Source organism: Varanus komodoensis, unplaced genomic scaffold (genome assembly GCF_004798865.1).
Source record: "Varanus komodoensis strain SLA01 unplaced genomic scaffold, ASM479886v1 scaffold32, whole genome shotgun sequence".
Taxonomy (NCBI): Eukaryota; Metazoa; Chordata; class Lepidosauria; order Squamata; family Varanidae; genus Varanus; species Varanus komodoensis.
Window position 1 is genome coordinate 12,012,796 of NW_025335798.1, and position 19,393 is coordinate 12,032,188.

The following is a 19,393-nucleotide window of genomic DNA, read 5'->3' on the forward strand; positions in this document are numbered from 1 at the left end:
AGTTTGTATATCTGTGTCTTACCTAGTCTTATACTGCGAAATTCCCAGGGCCATAAATCTCAGTTGATGCAATGCGAAAAATTAAAGTCCCGTAGTGAGATATGATGTACAACTTTCTTTTATCCTCTAGCATATATGTCTGTGATGTCTTTCTCACACTGGTCATGTATTAGATGAGGCAGGGACATTGGATAGAGTTCTGCAGCAGTGCAGGAACAAATAACAGTGAAAAGACACCGAGAAAGGCAAAAGAATGCAAAGCAAAATGAGCAACAACAGAATACCTCACATACATTCTTTTATCATCAGAAAAAAAACAAGAAAGACATGGGTACCTCAATGTATGGGCCATTTATAACTCACACTGCTTCTTCCATTGTTCCATAACTTAAGGAAATTATGAAGTTCTATAATGAATGAATTTCTTGAAAGAAGTGTACATGCAGTATGTGGGCAACCTATTCAGCATTTTCTAAACAGTGGGCATTAAAGGGCAACTTTAATCTTCAGACATTCATATAGGATTCCCTGGAACATTACTCCTCTGCAATGCCAACACCTATCCCCCTTCAGTCAAACAAAGTGGCGTGCTAGCCCTCAACAGCTGGGTAGCAGGAGAATGCACCTCTGTTTATTAATCCCTCAGCATTTCTATTTCCTTCTCAGTAAGCTCATCAGTGAAGTCAGCTTAATTCCCTGGGTTCCCTGTAAGATCAGTCCAGTGAACCATTAAGTGAAATTTATTCCAATCTTCTTTCAGTCAAAGTTAGATGTTGGGCCCTAATTTACAGTAAGTGCAGCTAAGGATAGTGGATAAAAAAATGAAAATTAGGAATAATCAGATTCATAAATGGGAAACAACCTTAGCAAAATGACAAAGAAGTCTTTACAGAAAGGGGCAAAAGGGAGCCTGATTTCCAAGAACCATCTGGTTTATGAATAGTTTGAATAATCCCTTCCAATTAACATTAAAGCCAGTTTCATATAAAACATCTGTTCTTCAATTTCAGTGTTTTAGGAAAGGAAGAAACCAGGGAATAATTTGAACCCATCCATCAGGATTTTATTTTATACATTCAAAACTGATATTGGTTGGTCAAGGTGATGTTGCCAGATGTGCTCAGCAATGCTTGTTATCAAACATATCAGGTTTTTATTTCAATTTATCTTTTTCACTAATGTATTAGAGATTTATAGTAATCATAGAAGCTGTGCTGCCAAATTCCACTAGGGTCTCCTAGGAAAAATTTAATCCAGATCACTTTTTTCGGAACATAAGCAGAGCTATTTATAACTGTGAAGCCCATACAAAACTGAACTACTTAATACAGGAAGGGGTGAGCAATTCTGAACCCATACCACAGTCCACATTTTAGGGATCATTAATCCAACCACAATGTAAGGAAGAGTGATCATTTGTGCTGGAATGTGATATACTCTAAGAATTATACCACCGCTAACATCTTGACATTTTGACCTGAGTAAAATTTAATTGTCTGCCCTTGCTCAAAATTTTTGAATGTTTCTGTGTAAGAAATGTGTGTATTTGTTTGGCAACCCTTGCCCCTGTATTTTTAACTACTACTGCTGACATGTGCAATAGAAATAGTTAATGGGTTGAATTATAGGTTTAAAAAAATCCAATCCTGTTAAGATCGCACTAAACCACTGTCTCACTGAGCAGTATAAGCAAGTCCTTATAGAGCAGTTTATACAAATTACAACCTGGAAATACTATGGCTGTGTTCCAGTTGTAACAACAAGAACCATGGTGGAAACCACCATGGTATGATCTGTCATGTTGTCTGAACCCTGTCAGGATCTTCCCATGCAATACATTTAATTGCCCTGGAACCATGGCAAGAAACAACAGTTTGTTCTATGGTTTCAACACTTCATCTTAGCTTATTTGGTCATGTGAATCCAGTAGCCAATTTAGAGTGCCCCTCAGAGTTTCCTATCTGCCCCATAGTTGTAGGGCCGGTGGATGGGGCCCTGGTGCAGCTGCTCCCCACACCTGCAGCCCCACAATCAGAAGTCCTCGCAGATTGCTACAACTAGCTATGTGCATAGATGTGTGGGCATGCCCATGCAGTTAGGGTGCCAGGCAGCGCCAGGCACAGTGAATGGCACAAGTTTGGCACCTGCATCCAGAGGCTGGATGCAGGCTAGCATGGGGTGAAGAGCTGTGCGGGGTGGGGGACAGTATGTGGACACAGCTGCAGGGCAGCGATGCTCAGGCACCAGCCAAAGAGATTGCTAGCGTTTATTGACACCTGGCACATTTTCTCTCTGCCACGCCACTCTTTCCCCTCACTAAGCTGTAGTGATGCTGCAGAAATAGACGTGTTTTGCAGCAGGTGTGGTTCCTGTGCAGAGCACTGGCTGGGGAAATGAGTGGAGATGTTTGAAGCGCTCACAGTGTGGTCTGCTACAGAGGAGGGTGGGGGGCAGGGCAGGCCACCTCAGTGCATGATGGATGGATGGATGTGAGGGAGGAGCGACTGAGGGTGGGGATGCAGGACACCGGGTGATGTGAGCTACAGCCATGGCATGGGAGGGGGTGGACAAGGGCACAGCCTGCCCGTGCTGATGCTCTCCCTGTGGCTGATTTCAGGGGAGAATCTTGCAGCATGTGTGAGTCCTGCACACAGGGGAGTATCCACAAGGAAAGGGAGGCCTGCTGTAATACAGTTGTTAGGCACTTGCATCCATCAGGGCTTAGACTTCAGTGTTTCAGCAGTTGAATCAAGTCAGCTGTCTAGAACATAGTATGATCCACTTCTGTTGTATGAGGTTCAGTTTCTTCAGACTGAGGATCACAAGCGCTTGGATAGGTTCGTGCAACCACATCCATACTAGATGCTTACCACAACATGCGGCAGGTGATTCCTCACATTACTTGGAAAAGGAGGTTAGACGAAGATGCTGTTTTAGCAGCATCTGCATGTCCTATGTAAGATCTAACTCTGGTGAACCTAGACAGCTTTATAGGGCCTTATTCTGCAATTAGTTTAACTATCCAAATTTGGATTTTTTCTGGTCATATACAGACCCTTACTAAACTTAGGCATGGTTTGGAATGGACTACTACTTCTGTGTATTTTAATGGGAAAAATATATCTCATAAAATTATGCAGGGAATACTGTGTAAATTTCGCAGAGAACATTGTATCTTGTTTCTCCCCTTTCACCCAAGTGAGTAAACAATTCTGATCACAGAATAGTTGAAATTCTCAAAGAATTTGAATCTCCTAGCTGCATAGACAAGTTTTGACAATTCACTACACACAAAATTCAATCTTTCATTTTTTCCTCCTCTTGTAGATTTGCATTGGCCTTTCTGATTCCCCTGAGCTCTCAATGACTTGCATGTTTACAATGGCTAAAATCGCTGTTCATCCAAACCGGATGGACAACAGTTCTAACATGAATGACAGTTTGTGTGGGTACTCAGTGAAGACCTGTACTTTGTTCACAACAGACTGAAGGCTGAATGTTTATAAAGTTCTGGATTTGGGTGGTTTGTGTTAATGGTATTTTCTCCTTTAATCATTCCTCCCCCTTTGGATGACTGTATTGAAGAAAATTGATTTGACCTACAGAGGAAAGAAACATGACTGTTTAACCGAGAAGTACCACTTGTGTGTAGAATTTTTATTCATCCACTTTTACAGTTTAGTTTAGACTTTGTGCTATAGTTTCATGCTCAAGTCTTACTGGTGAAATGTCAACTGCTCACCAGGCATGGTGAATCTGCCGGCCATGATGGACTTGGATAATGCTTTGCAATCAAGATTGAGGAGAATTGGTAGCAGACATTTTCCCAATAGAACAGCTCCCTCTGTGGCACTTCCTATCCTCCCAGTTCAGATTTTCTGTGAAAATATCTTGGCCTGTGCTGGTCCACATCCATTACCTGAGTGATCAGAGCCAGCATCATCTTCTGTTCCATTTCAGTATGGAGGAGAGAGGAGAGCGAATCCTGCTTCAGTGCAGCAGTTTAGGCAGCACATTCCAGGTCCAGGGTTTACTGAGGCTTTCCTCGCAAAACACTCATGCAGCTCATCTGTCCAGAAGAGCCCGTTTTTTGTTGTCCATGCTAAATTGTTTGACTTTGTGTTTCCCTGTTCATGACGTTCATTGTGACTCTTGAACTCTGTACCAACGTGACATTTCTCCCACACTTCTGTAGGTTTGTTCTTTTGTAAGATATTGTTTCTTTCTCTTACTTGCTTTTTCTCTCTCTCACCTGCCCCACCCTACCACTTCTTGTTTGTTCTTGCTCAGGCTAATGTTACTATTTCCTTATCTTTTACTTGAATGTAAACATGGGGAGGTGCCAAGTAAAAAGGTGTTTTTAAAAGGTATAACAATTAATTAATTATATGTATATGAGACACGAGAATATTTCAGGGAACTCATAAGGACAATAATATTTGTCCTTATTTTCATGACCTGGACTTTTATCATAATCATATATAAAAATTTGCAGATGTTCATTTAACATGCATAATATAATATATGGATCACAGTGTTTCAAGATTGTAGACTGAGACTACAATTCCACTGTTGTAAACAGGATGTCAAGTTCAAGAGAACTTAAACTCAGGAAAGTGTATTTACGGTATGCACCTAACTGGGAGCAAGTCAGTAAAAGGCATCCTGTTTCCAACAATGATCAGCCAGATGCTTCTGGAAAGCCCTTCAGCAGACTGTGAAGGTAAGAGCTTCCTAGCAACTGGTGGCATCTTGCCCCGAAAATGGAAATTCCATTTAAACTTTAAACCAGTTAACCTACCTCACTTGTTTGTTGGGTTAAAAAATATTTATTTTTAAATGGTGTTCATCAGATACCTAGTCCTTCTGAAAAAGGTTTCTGGGTAACATGGAAGTTTGATTCTAGCATTATGAATATTAATTGATCTAATTCATAGAGGGATGTATGGATTTTGTTAAACCTGTTCTGTGTCTCACAGATAGTGAGGTGTGTTTTATTCCATTCTCTGTTCATTCATGGAATCAAAATTTTAGGGCTGTATGAGAAATATGTTCCACTTTCATTAATTTACATTAGCAGAAGTATATACTTTGCACTAATGCAGACTAGCAATATTCCTCACTTGTGCCAATACATACTAATGGAAGTACAAATTTACGGAAATCCTCCCCCACCACCCTCATTAAAAACTAGTAAAAAATCCTCCCCCAGAACTACCACCCTCAGTTTGCAGGCTTCATTCGATTTAAAAAAGCTGGTTTGTTGCAGAATCCACAGGGCAGATTATGGAAATATAAGCACGTGTTGTCAATTCCCCCAGCGACCCTAAATTCATGACATTGCCCGAAATGTGCACTACATTACTTGTTTTGGGAAAATGAGACAGCTGTTATAAGAGTCTTAGATCATACACTGTCTTCATGTTTATCCTTCATCTAGTAACTCACACATTAGTAGTTTCTTTCTCAGATGCTTCCATGCATAACATGCCTTTCTTGCTACTGGGGGAAATAAACTGTTGTTACACTTTGCTCTGGAAAACTGGAATAAAACAACCAAACAATTACTTTTTCTTGTGCTGTGCCCAGTGAAACATGAGATTCAGGTTCGCAAGCTTGTGGTAGGTCTGATACTTAACAGCCTGTTTAAAAAGGGATAGAAAGAAACATTTAATGGTATTTCTGGGAAGCCTGGAAGTGTAGCCTGACCCTCATGATGACAATGGACTCTCCAAGTGCTCTTCAAGGAACTCTGCTAATGTTGACTTACTATCCTTGGTGAACTTCAGTGGAATTAGTCTAGTTGTATCCGCATTGTGATGGAGACATAGCTTGACCTGAACCATGAGTGACATTTAACAAATGAGAAAAGATGAGAAGGCTAAAAGAGGTTTCTTGTTAGTATGAGGGTCAAAGAGTTCAGTTGTGCTGTCCTCCTTCCCAAAGTGGTCTCTGTATCTCAGAACATTAAGAATGTAATAAGCAATTGACAGGAGCCATGTCATAAATTGATTTTTATGTTAGTCCTTGTCTGAGGCACGGGGTCACAAATAATTGATGGGGGAGTCTGTGGCTGTTTACTGTACTGCTTCTTGTCTGAAAGTTATTTCCCAGGAAAGCACTGGGGAATCCAGAAATCAGTAAAATACCAAGCACTTTAACTAGTAGGTGGGAATCTTGTTCAGTGCCCAAAATCTTGTACAATGTACGGTCAACAGAGGTCTTGCTCAATTCCAGAATACCTTCTGAGCTTTTAGCAGACACTGCTTCTGTTTCTTCAAGGCTTTCTCCATATCTATAAGCAAGAATTACTTTGTTTTTACGACAAGAACAGAAACCCCTCTGTAATTTTCAGAATTCTAATAAAACTGTAGCATATTTGTGTTTGTAATAGAAAGGGGGATGCTAAACTCTTCGTGCAATTTTGGTCGTACGGATTTGTAGGAATTCTGCCACCTGACTGGGCTTATTCTTCAGTAGGAAAGGAGTACTTTGCCTTTATTTCATGAATCTTTCTAACAATGGAAATTGCTGTCTTTTCTAAAAGTTACATGAAGTATCTGGAGACTCTCCCTTTATAATATCTTGCAGCCCTATAACTGTTAAGGACAGGTGGGTTCTGACTTCTGGATAAATGCTGGTTTCATTTGATGCTGTTGGATACCAGTGATATCACACTGAACATAGCCCATGTCCTCCCTTTCTCTCTGCTCCTGCCATCTAATCAGAATAAAGTGGCTTCACGCTGGCACCCATTTTGTCATAAAGTAACAAACGTGGACCCCTAGTGGCTGTCCTTTGCCTTGCAAGCACTCTGCCTTGTTTTGGTTGATTTAAAACTTAAGCCAAATTCTTCCAACTTTTTAAATGAAATAATTGCATTATCCATATATCATAAGCCTAATTCATGACATCATGGCTCTAACTTATGTCCAGGAAGTCACAATATTTGTATCAGGTTGAAATCCTCTGACTGAGTCATGATAGTTTTACCATTTCTTTTCATGTATTACATTTCTGTACCACCCAATAGCCAAATTTCTGAGGGTGCTTTATAAAGATTAAAAACATCAACAACACAATCTCATAAAACCATTTACAAATAACAAAAACAGACAGCACACATACATATATATCTAAGCAATTTTAATCTAAGCAAGCCATAAACAACAAGAAGAATCTAGGACCATGAAAGTACTACGGAGCCTTCAAAAATGTAACTTTTAGCTGCTACTGTGTGTGGGATTCATAATGGACTAGATCAGGGGTCTCAAACTCAACTTACCTGGGAGCCGCTGGAAGTAGAGTCTGGGTGAGGCTGGGCCGCATCAAGTATTCCACCGCTGCGGTGGGGGTGGGCCGCTCATCCCGCGTCGCTCCTGGAGGCCGGCCCGGGTCCCGCTGGCACTTTGAAGGCCTCAGGGCCCCTTCCCCGTGCCCCACCCATCCCGGCAATTGGCCCACGGGCCGTGAGTTTGAGACCCCTGGTTTAGATTATTGTAATGTGCTCTTTATAGAGCTGCCCTTGAAAAATGTTCAGAAACTTCAGCTGGTCCAGAATGCTGCAGCCGGACTGTTGATGGGACCAGTTATAGGGAGCATGTGGTCCCATTTTTGCAACAATTCCACTGGTTTGTTTCTGGGCAAAATTCAGTGTTGGTTATGATCTGGGAAATGCTGCATGACTTGGGCCAGGATATTTGGAAGACTACATTCTCCATTGTATACCTATCTCATTTTAAAATTCTCAGAGAAATTAAAAACAAACAGGCAAGTACATTTACATTTTATAATAAAATATGTTTAGAAACATTTTAAGAATCTACATTAAGAAATGTGTTTTTTAACAAAACTATTTAAAAGATCTTCTGTCCTGCCACTATTAGAGACAAGTTTGATTGTTTTAGTTAAGCTGATTTGTTTACTGAAAGAGCTGTTAAGTGATAGATGCTTCTTTCTTACTGTTTTTTTTCAAATGTGTTTGACCAGTGTGGATGTTTACATAATGTAATATTTTATCTGCATTGTTGCTTTCTGCTTTGAACACTAATTTTAGTAGAAAGATGGGATGAGAGAGAGAGAGAGAGAGAGAGAGAGAGCGCTAAAGCTAATTGGCTGAGTCTAGGCGCATGAAGGCTTTTATAATGCATTACAATTTTTTGCTGTACTCTGTATGGAAGATTCAAATAAACTATTTCTAGCCTCATCATTTTTGCCTCTGCTCATAAGATGTACAGATTTTCATGTTAATCTGCAGGTATTTTTTAAAGCTTCATGAAAATGCATATTCAAATACATATATAAATTAGAATATGTATGTTTCAACATATTTTTCTCAAAATATAAATGTATGATTCTATTTTTCCTCAAAATACTTAATTATCCATCATTTCAATAAAGCAAAACCATAAGGATTTAAAATACTATATGTGTATATGTACATAAATTTGAATATATGAGTTATACATAAGCTTTAAGGAGAGCAGATCAAATATGCATTTAATATGCATATGTATATGTATATATCTGAGAGTGGCAACTATACCCCAACTGTTCAAATGCTGAATGTGTCATTAGGTTCTTGTTCCAATGCATTAGAGGAGGCAAGCATTTATCCTCCCTACATTGAAATATTAGTCTATTAGCTACCAAAGGACACAGAAAATCCTTTTCTGTTTGCCGTATGTTAACTGCTAGGAAGCCAACAGGTAATTTAAAAGGACATATGCGTCAGTAAAGATTAGGTTAGGGATGTGCAAAGGATCCTTTTGTGAATGACAATCAGTCCCTGGACTCCGGTCTGCTTTGCTCTGGCTCTGAGGCCAAGCTCCTGGCAAGTGCTCCCCATATTCATGGGGTGCTTGCCAGGAATTGAGCCCCACATGCTGTGCAGTCCGTGCCCGTTTGCGCACCTGATGCCACCACAGCTGGCTGTGCCAGACAGGGGAAAAGACTGGTTGTCAGGAACGGTGCCTGGCAGGTCCTCTCACAACATCCCTCTTCCGCATCCTGCATCCATTCTTTGAGCAGCTTTGCCTGATGAGATGCTGCTGGTGGCCCAGCTGGGGCTCCACAAGCATTTGTTCTTGCTGTGGCTCGCTTTGCAGGACTGGCAGGGTTCATCCCAACCCTAAATTAAGGACTGTGAGTCATTATCAGCCTCAATAACTGCTTCCAACAGTAGAGGAACCTGTGAAGCTGTAAAACCTACAGAACCAAACCTGGATGCTAACGAGTGTTGCAGATTAGGTTTGTGCATCGATAGACCACAAAAGATTGTGCTCTGCACTGATTCCAAGGGCAGTTTGGCAGACAATTTCACTGAATGAAAGAAGAAACACCCTCGGATGAAGATAGATCAGGAAACAGTTTTTTTGTATCTCTTGGAAATTCCACATGCCTCACAGCTGTACAACAATTGTGTTACTAGTCAATGGAGGGCTAGGAGGGGCTATATGCTGACTCTAGAGGGAAGCAGCAAGAGCATGAGTGTCTATGGTGTAGAAAACTCTGCACTTAGTGAGTCTGTTGGCAGATTGGGATCAATGTTCTGTTCTGTTCGAAAGATGAGGAGGGGGTGGAACAAAACATTGAATCATTAACATACATAATTATCCTCTTACCATTACCTGTATTACAGTCACAGATAGTCTTGGACAGATTATTTGTGTCAGTAGTTGTGTTTCTCAACTTGCTTTTTCCAGTGCTGCTCTGCTCTTTTATCCCTTTACCTCATTCCTGGATGGTAAACTCTTGATGTAAGTGTCTGCTTTATTAATTCTGTAATGCACCATTTACGCTGATGGCAGTCTTTAGCTAACAGTGATGATAATAATCATTGTCTCTCTCCCAAGGGAAGTAGAAGATGCTTCATAAGCTCCATCACTTTAAAACTAGTGATCCTGTAATAAACTGTCCTTTTCCAGGAAACAGAAAGTGATGGACTCTTGAAGGTAAATTATGCAGGCATAAATCATAACCCAAGGTAATGGCTGTCTTGGTAACAGCTGCATAATCACAGACAAAGGGCTTCTCCAGGCATAGTTTTTCAGCAAGACACTTTTGTTCCTTATAGTCTTCCATCGGACTAGTGGACAGATTAAGAAGCCTGCTTGGCTTTAACAAATAGCACTGTAAGCCCTTCCACTAACTTTTAAAACCAAACTGTATCTGATACGTGAAGTCCATTATCATCTCTTTGTGCTTAAAAACCATGAAAATGGATAGACTTTTGTGTGTGTGTATTAATAGGTTTATGTTTATGTTGCAAACCCAGTCAGGGCAACAGTTCTGCGGGAGGGTGAGCGAACCCTTTCTCCCCTCATTCTGTGCTCCCCTCAGAGTTGCTATCTGAGCCCCAGGATGAAATGCACAGGTCTTTCTATGACACCTCCAAGCATTTGCTCGCAGGGCAAAGAGCAGCTGCAGAGCACAGCTGACTGGGAAAACCATGTGGATGAATGAGGGAAGGGCTGGCATCACGTGCCCATGCTACAGTCACAGCTGGATCTTCCCATAACTGTTATATAATATTGTGTGTGTGTGTGGGGTGGGGGGGTTGTTGGTTGGGTTTTTTAAAACTCTGAGGTCCTGAGCACAGCATTCCCATGTTGCACCTACTTTGTCCCTCAGTCTGCCTATGCTTCAGGCAGAGCCATCACTGAACTTTTGAAAAACAAGTGATCCGTTGAGGTAGAACCTAGAGATTCTAGGATGTGCAAAGTAAGAGAGCAAGCTATAGCAGACCAGTTTTTATTGAGAAAGTAATTTGTTAAGGCTGCTGTCATCCACATGTTTAGTAAGAAAAAGTGTGATTGGTGAATGCTGGGAGTGGTACAATCTTTTTGTCTAAAAATGTCTTTTTTGTCTAAAAATGCAGAGTACTTTTTGTTTTGTTTTGTTTTAGACTAAACATGCCGAGTACTGTGCCCAAAGATTCCTAAGAGTCACAATGGGCACAGTAAAATGGAGCCAAGATTGGGGTTATTGCGGTCTAATGCAACAATACCAATTACCATTATTTCCTGTGAGAAGTGACTCTCCTGTGTTTTCCACTCCCAATTCCCCTCCCCCCACAGCTGTCTGGAGGATGTGAACTCACCGTGGTGCTACAAGATTTTATTGCCAGCCACAGTAGTGAGCTGAGTATCCAGGTGGGACAAACTGTGGAGCTACTAGAAAGGCCGAGCGAAAGGCCAGGCTGGTGCCTGGTGCGGACCACAGAGCGGAGTCCTCCTCAGGAAGGCCTGGTCCCCAGCAGTGCACTTTGCATTTCCCATTCCCGGAGTAGCGTGGAGATGGACTGCTTCTTCCCTTCAGGAAAAGGTAGGCAGTAAAGCAACAATACTGATTCTTTCCTCTTCTTAGCTCTCCTTAGCAAAGATAAACTGGGAGGGCATAGAGGTGGGCATAATTTCAGCAGTCAGACTATTGGACAGCCAAGATCTCTGTATTTCTGATGCACATACTTATCTTTCTACATTTATGAACTTGATGGGAGGTGGGTGATGCATCTGCTTTTCTTGTGGAAGCAGAATTCACGCTTGCATTTGCTGGCCCGATCAGCACATAACTCCCTGTCCTGAGCACACAGGAAGTTCTGAGAAATGTTAACCCAGCAAAGAGACTTCCCATATATACTGGAGTATAAGATGACCCTTGAAACCAAAAATAGCAAAGCAAAAATTGAGGGCTGTCTTATATGCCCAACATGTATAAATAGCCCAAAATATTGATGTCGTCTTATATGCGAGTCACCTTATATGCCAGTACATACTTGCCAGCCCTGATTCCTCACTTGCAGCTGAGTCTGCTTTTTCTGTGACTACAGCTGGGTCTTTCTGCTCTCATGCAGACCTTTCTCCTGGGGATCTTCTGGCAGCCAGGCAGCCAGTCCAATGATTCCCAGCATCCCACCTGGTCTGTTGCCACCTGTGCTTTGGAGAACTGAACAGTGAGAAAAAGAACTGATAGCAGGCAGGGCATTCCTACAACAGGACTCCTCAGACTTCCCATGTCTTTTTTGGGGGGAGAATCCAAATTCTCCTCCTTCAAAAAGTTCTACCTGAGCTTGGAAAGACAAGGAGTCTGACAATTTGTTGGAGCAGCACTGATCGGCTGTTCCTTGTGTCTATCACAAAATCACCTTCTCCTATCAAAGTAGATGTCAAAGTCTAAAAAAGGAGGAGGTGGGACATAAAGTATAAAGCAGAAAACAAATGTTTAATCAAACCGCTGTTTAAAATGTTTGATCAGGTGCTTTAAAAGCAATATGAAAACAAAGTGAATAGCCCAGCTAAAACTTTGGGCAAGGATGGAAAGACAAGCACCTTTTCAAAAAGTCAAAGCAATGAAAAACAAAGGTCCTCTTGCAGGAAAACAGACAGAGAGGAACACTGAGCTTGTATGGTATAGTAGTTAGAGGCTTGCACTGGGGACCTAGTTCCCCTGTGGCCATGATGCTCACTGGGTGACTTTGGGCCAGTGCTCACTCTCAGCCTAACCCATCTCACAGGAATGATGCTCTGAGGGTACGAATAGAGCTATGCAAGCTACCATGGGTTCCTCACAAGTGGAAAAAAGTGGGATATAAATGCAATGCAATAATGATAATGGCAGACTGCACATAATGAAAGTCTTGCCTGTAAAACACGGAGGGCACACTCCTTTGCATATTTAGATGGAAAAGGTCCTATAACTCCTAGCATAGGATTTTGTTTGTTTTATAAATCTCTGTTGCTGCAGTCCAACACAGAGTTTACATCAGTTTTACCACTCTATCATGCTTATAGCAAGGTATCTGGTCCTGAGTTCACAGCCATTTTCCCTTTCTACTTGAGAAAAGAAAAAAAAAAAATCCCAGCTCATCCTTAAAAGGCCTGTACATTCCTCAGGGAGAATTCAGAGCGCAGGGGGTAGAATATCTCCAACGGTCATGTCCGGTAGAACATCTGTGACTGACAGTGTTCCCTTCCAGTCTCCTCATAGAAAATAGATTTCAGCTGTGAATATCATCTCCTCTCCCCATGAAAAGACAAGACAAAGAAGTCTTACTACAGGTCCAGACTTTGGCTTGTATCCATTAGGAAAACCTTCTATATCAACGCAGTATCCATAAAACCGGTTGTAAACACTGGAATACAGATGGCTTGGGCATAAAATAAGCCATATCAGATCATTTAATACTTTACCAGCAGCCTCAGCTGTGCCCAGAAGTTGGAGCACTGAAGTAATATGTATTCTGTATTAATTTTGCATTCTGCTGCAACTGCAGCATCTGAAAAAATTATGAAGGGCAGTCTAGTGGAAAGTCTAGCCTTGAGGCTATGATGACTTGAATTTAAGTGGCTAGGTCAGAATCTTGCAGAAGCAAGTGGTGTGGGAAAAATGTTCCTAAATCCTCCCACCTTGTGAAGTTTCAGATGTAGTAATGGATGCTAGAGCCCCCAAAGCTATGAACTCTGGAAATGAAAAGGCAGACACCTAGCTGTAGTTCTGTATAGAAGGCTAGCCAAGAACCAGACAGCTGATGGACCCTAGGAGGCTCTTTTATAAGTGAGTGTAGGTGAACAAGACCTAGGAGCAAAGTCAAGAAATACAGAGGAGTATGAAAAAGGGCTGGAACCACAAGTGGAATGAAACTGGCTGCATGACTCTGAATGGCAGGATAAGGCACTCCACTAGAGCTAAATAAACTGCTGGATTCCCTTTCTCTGGAGTGGCAGATATGTGTTCACAGAATTAAGATACGAGAAATTGTTATCCCATGAGGAGTGTATTCAGGTGTTCCCTTCCTTGAAAGGAGAACTGATATAGAGAATGATGCACCTATGTCTTTCCCCTTGTATGAAACTCTTTGGGTTCTCAGTAAACAGCTGAAATATGAGATGAACAGAGACCAACTTTGCCTGCATTTTATTAAAAATTTTGCCTTTTGTGATTGGAAAGTTCCTCTTTGTGCTCTCTGTGCATCACACCAATGGGCTCTGCACCTGTGTGGGGCCTCTTGTCCAGAAGATTTTCCTAGTTCCCACCATTTTCCCAGTTCCTTTCTGACTGGCATCACTAGAGGAAGGACAGAAGAAGGTTTTTGGCATGTTGATGGTTTTTCTCTGTGAAAGGTTATTTGTGGCATGCACACTGCACTCATCCTGCATTTCTCTCCAAGAAGCGGACTGTGTGCATTTCAGGACAGTGCAACAAATGAAATGTGTACATTCTTAGGGAAAAAAAGTCTTTGTCACACCACTTTATGCTTTTTTTACAAAGTGCTTGGAGAGGTGTGGCCCTCCAGATGATGCTGGACTACAATTCCCATCTGTGCTCACTGGTATGCTGACAATGTCTGAAAGGCCACACTGCCCCACCCTGTTTTGTGAGTTATTGGCCACCAAACATGTTGTTGCTCATTCTTACCACAAGAGGGCACTCTTGGTTCACATTGTTAGAAACCAAAGATTCGACTGCATAAAGGAATTCCTTAAATGCTGACATAAAAGTGTGGGTCAAGACATCATGGAAGTCTGCATGGTGCTACTTACTAGTCCTCACTGATGTGCTCAACTTAGGTCTGGGCTGCCCCACTTCACAGTCCGGCTAAGCATTCAGTCACATGACTGAATGCTCTCTCATACAAAATAGGAGCACGCATCGCTGCACATTGATGCTTCTAGATAACTTTCCACCCAACGTACTACTTTGCTGTGTACAGGGATTCCCTCCCGTCCCCTGCAATAGCAGAGCATTCTTGGACTCAAGTGGCATAGCCCAAAGCTCAGTGAGAATTAAGCCTAAGAACAGCAACATAATGTTATGCACATGAAAACCCTACTTGTCTGGCAACCGTGGCTCACACAGGCAGGAAACCTGCCATGTACTGTGAAGTGGCTTCAGAATAGGGATAGTATGGCAGGAATTAATTTTCCAGCTTGACTTGAATTGGCCTAAAATACCACTGAGTGTACTCACATTTGACTAAATAAATTAGACAAGTCAGGAGTGAAATCCAGCCCAGACGCAAATAAAGCAAGGGGTTTAAAAAGAGAGCTGGTCTATGTTAGGGTTCTGTGACACTAGGTTTGCAAGTCCCTGTGGCATACGTCCTATAATGTCCATAAATGAACCACGACAACTTGATGTGGCACCGCTGGAAAAGAAAAGAATGTACAGTATATGACTGTAGTTCTGTCTGTACTGCTCCATGGATCATGTGACAGGAAATAAATTATTTTATATCAGTCTTTTCTGGGAGAATGGAACTTTAAGTACTATTTTATTAAACTTGTTCAAGGAAATAGGAAATAGCAAAGGGATGCATGGATGAAAGACAACCTATGTTATTTTCCTACCCAGATCAAATTCATCTCTAATGTTACTCTAAATAGTATTATAACAAACATGAACTTGGAATATTAGAATTGCAGTCTTATGTGATTTTGGCATACCTATTCATCTCCACAATTATTAATTAATCTGATTATTCTGTAATAGAAAAGCAAAATTTATGCAAAATCAGTTTAGAATCTACAAATGAGAATTTGTAATATTAAATATATTTTACTCGTAGACTTTGTAGGTATTCTTATATTTAGTTTTTTTTAATAAACAAATCTTTTTATTGTTAAAGAAAATGATACACTTTGTTCCTGAATTGGATCAAAGTTTAGGATCTGAGTACTGACAAATCTTATGTCAGATCATTAAAAATAGAAACGGAGGTGGTCTGCTTTTCCTTCCCCATCCCTGTTTCCATTTAATTGAATGTAAGAAGTTTTATAGGTGGGATGCATTTCAGCAGCAGAAAAAACTCCTCTTGAGACTGTTCCATGGCCAGTTCATAGAATCATAGAAAACTGGAAGGAGCTAGTAAGATCATAAAGGAAAACCTCCTGCCTAATGCAGGACTCCAAGTTAAAGCTTTCCTGAGAGATGGCTGTCCAACTGATTTCTTGGATGCCTCCAGTGTGGCAGAGCCCACAACCTCCCTAGGGAATTGGTTTCATTGCTGCACTGCTCTAAGAGTTAGGAGGTTTGTCCTGATGTCCAGTCAGAATTTGCCTTCCTGTAACTTGAGCCCATTATTCCATGCCTTGTACTCTGGTATGACTGATAAGCAGTGCTTTCTTTGTAAAAAAAAAAAAAAAAAAGTGCCAGAACTCACATCTTGGGGTCACACTTTTACACTAAAAAATATTTTTAGTGTAAAGCCAGTCACTCTACATGCACATAAAGCCAGTCACTCTACACATACATAAACATAATGGTCGCCGCTGGCAGTAAGCACTCACTCACTATCAGCACAGCCACAAAAGCAGCCCGCAGGCACTATGTTAATGATGTTTGCTGCTGATCTGCTATGCCTGACAGGCGATTCAAAATCACTTCGTAAAATCCATTGGAAAAAAAGGTGCCGGAACCCGTTCCGGTGTGTTCTATGACGAAAAAAGCCCTGCTGATAAGAGATGCAGGCCCTCCGTTCCATATTTGGAAAGACTTTCAAATATTGGAAAAGAGCTAACCTATCTCCCCTCAGTATTTTCTTCTTCAGACTAAACTTGTTGAGTTCTTTCTGTCCACATAGGACTTTGTTTCCATACTGTGAGTCATCTTTGTTGCCATCCTCAGAACTTTTTCTAGATTGTTGACATCTTTCTCAAAGTGTGGAGCCCAGAACTGGACACTATCATAATATTCAAGATCGAGCCTAGTGCTGAATAGAGGGGAACTAGTAACTTTGGAAGCTCTGCTTCTGTTAACATTCCAAAGTAACCTTTGCTTTTTTGCAGCCACATCACACTGTTGGCTCATATTCAACTTGTGCTCTTCAATAATTCCAAGATGTTTCTCACTTCTAGTATTGTTGAACCAAGTACCTCCCATGTTGTAATTGTGCATTTGGTTCCCTTTCCCTAGCTGTAGAACTTGGCACTTGTCCCCACTGAGTTTCATTCTCTTGCTTTCAGCCCAGTGGTCCAACCTATCAAGATCACTTTGAATTTTGTTTCTGTCTGCCAGAGTATCAGCCATCCCATCCAATTTTCTGTCATGTGCAAATTTGATCAGCATTCCCTGCACCTTTTTATACAAGTCATTCATAAAAGCATTGAAGAGCACTGGTCCCAGGACTGAGCCCTGTGATTACTCACTCATTATCTCTCCCCTGTCTGAGGAGATGTCATTCAGAAGAGCTCTTTGATTCTGCAGCCATCTCTGGATCCACCTGATAGTTGTTCCATCAAGCCCACTTTTAGCCAGTTTGCTGATCAGAATGTCACAGGAAACTTTTTCAAAAGCATTACTCAAGTCAAGCTATATTATGTCCACAGCCCACAAGGGAAGTCATCCAATCAAAACATGAGATCAATTTAGTCTGGAAAGCATTGCTCCTGGTAAATCCATGGTGGCTTCTAGTAATTACTTCTAGTTGCTCACAGACTGACTTCTTTATTATCTGCTCCAGAATTTTCCCAGGGATTGATGTCCGGTAACTGATCTCTTCTTCCCAAAATCCTCCTTTTTGCCCTTTTTGAAGGTACAGATAACATGATTTCTGAAAGATAATAGTGATTCTGAGAGTTCTTCCACCAGCTCCTTTATTACTCTAGGATGCAGTTCATCAGTCTCTAGAGATGTGAACACATTTGATGAAATTAGATGTCCCTAGACTATTTGTTATGAATCTCAAGCTTCAATCCTGACCCTTCACAGTTTGTACTTCATTTCTGCCAGGAGTGTCATAAACCTGCTTTTAGGAGAAGACTGAACCAAACCAGGAGTTGAGTACTTCAGCCTTCTCTTTGTCATCTGTTATCAATTTGCCCTCCTCAGTGAGAAGTTGAACCACCATTTCTTTTCTCTGTCTTTGACTATGCACATACCTGAAAAAAAGCTTTTTTTCTTGCTTTTGGCATCCCTTGTTAACTTCAGCTCATTTTCAGCTTTAGCCTTTCTGTACTTATGTGCCAGCTGTTTGTACGCTTCTCTGGAGCCTAGTCTTCCTTCCACTTCCTATTCATGTCCTGTTTTTGCTTTTCAGTCAGCTTTCTGTGGAGCTTTTTGTGGAGTTATATTTGTTGTGAACGCAGTCTTCCCATTCTTGCCCCAAAGCTCCAGATCTCTTTGCCAAACAGATTGTTTATTGGCACTTCACAGCTGCAGACAAAGTAACCCTCCAAGCAACCTAGTAAGCTGGAAGACAAGCCTCTACACAAACAGGAATGACTGTTGAACCCAAACTAAGGATTTCTCCCCGACCCTTTCCTTTCAGTGACTCAGGGGCTTCATCCTCAGGGGGCCTCTGTGGTTGTAGGTCCAGGTGATAGGATTGATGCGAGCCCTCTAACTGGGTAGTTCATTCCTCCTGGCCCCATGTGTGAAACTGAATTTAATCCAGAGAAAACAGAGGTGCTGTTAACAGGGGGTCTGCCGGACAGAATGGAGGGAGGGGCATTTCCCTGTCCTTGATGGGGTCACACTTCCCCTCAAGGACAAGGTTTGTAGTTTGGGGGTGCTGCTGGACCCGGGTTTGTCCTTGGAAGCACAGGTGGACTTGGTGTTCAGGTGTGCCTTCTTACAACTATGTCATATCTACTAACTGAGCCCCTACCTGGATGGACAGAGGCTGAAAATAGTCACCCATACCCTGGTAACGCCCAGGATAGATTACTGCAATGTGCTCTACATGGGGCTGCCCATGAAGGCAGTCCGGAAATTGCAACTGGTACAAAATTGAGCAGCAAAAATGGTAATGGGTGTGCCTTTTAGGGTGCACATCACTGCAGTGCTGAAAGAATTGCACTGGCTACCAGTTGCTGCCCAGGCCCAATTCAAGGTGCTTGTTTTGACATAAAGTCCTAAGTAGCTTAGGGCCCAGCTGCCTGAAGGACCGCCTCCTCCCATATGTGCCTGCCAGTCAGGAGGCCCTTCTGCAATTGCCATCCTTTTTTTCTTTTTTCTTTTTGAATAAGTTTAAATCTTAATAGACCTAACAAAAAAGGAACTAAAAAGTCATTAATCATCAAAAACATCAGACCTCCTGGGTCAGCCCCCCACATTTTTTCTTTTTATGTTAAACTATAAACATATTTAAATCTATGCATAGTCCCGTTTCTCTAGCCAATAATAAGAGTCCCAGATTTGATAGAAGTCTGTATCTTCTTTCTCCTTCAGAGACAAAGTCAATCTGTCCATTTCTGCACAGTCCAAGATCTTTTTTAGAATCAGTTCATCGGTAGGTGGCTCTTCACTCTTCCAATGTTGGGCAAATGCAATCCTCGCCGCAGTAGTTACATGTAGAATCAAATACATTGCTTGTTTACCAACATCATCAGGTACAATGCCTAATAAGAAAACTTCAGGTTTAAATGTTAGAGGTTTTTTGTAACATTTCCTCAAG

The 19,393-nt window shown here is 41.5% G+C and overlaps 1 protein-coding gene across 1 annotated transcript in view; it reads left to right on the forward strand.

Moving 5' to 3' along the window:
* Nucleotides 1-19,393, forward strand: part of KALRN (kalirin RhoGEF kinase) — a 599,751-nt gene that overhangs the window by 485,862 nt on the left and 94,496 nt on the right. The window contains exon 33 of the mRNA XM_044438481.1: nt 11,079-11,325. Coding sequence (XP_044294416.1) covers nt 11,079-11,325 — 247 coding nt within the window. The remainder of the gene's footprint in view (nt 1-11,078; nt 11,326-19,393) is intronic.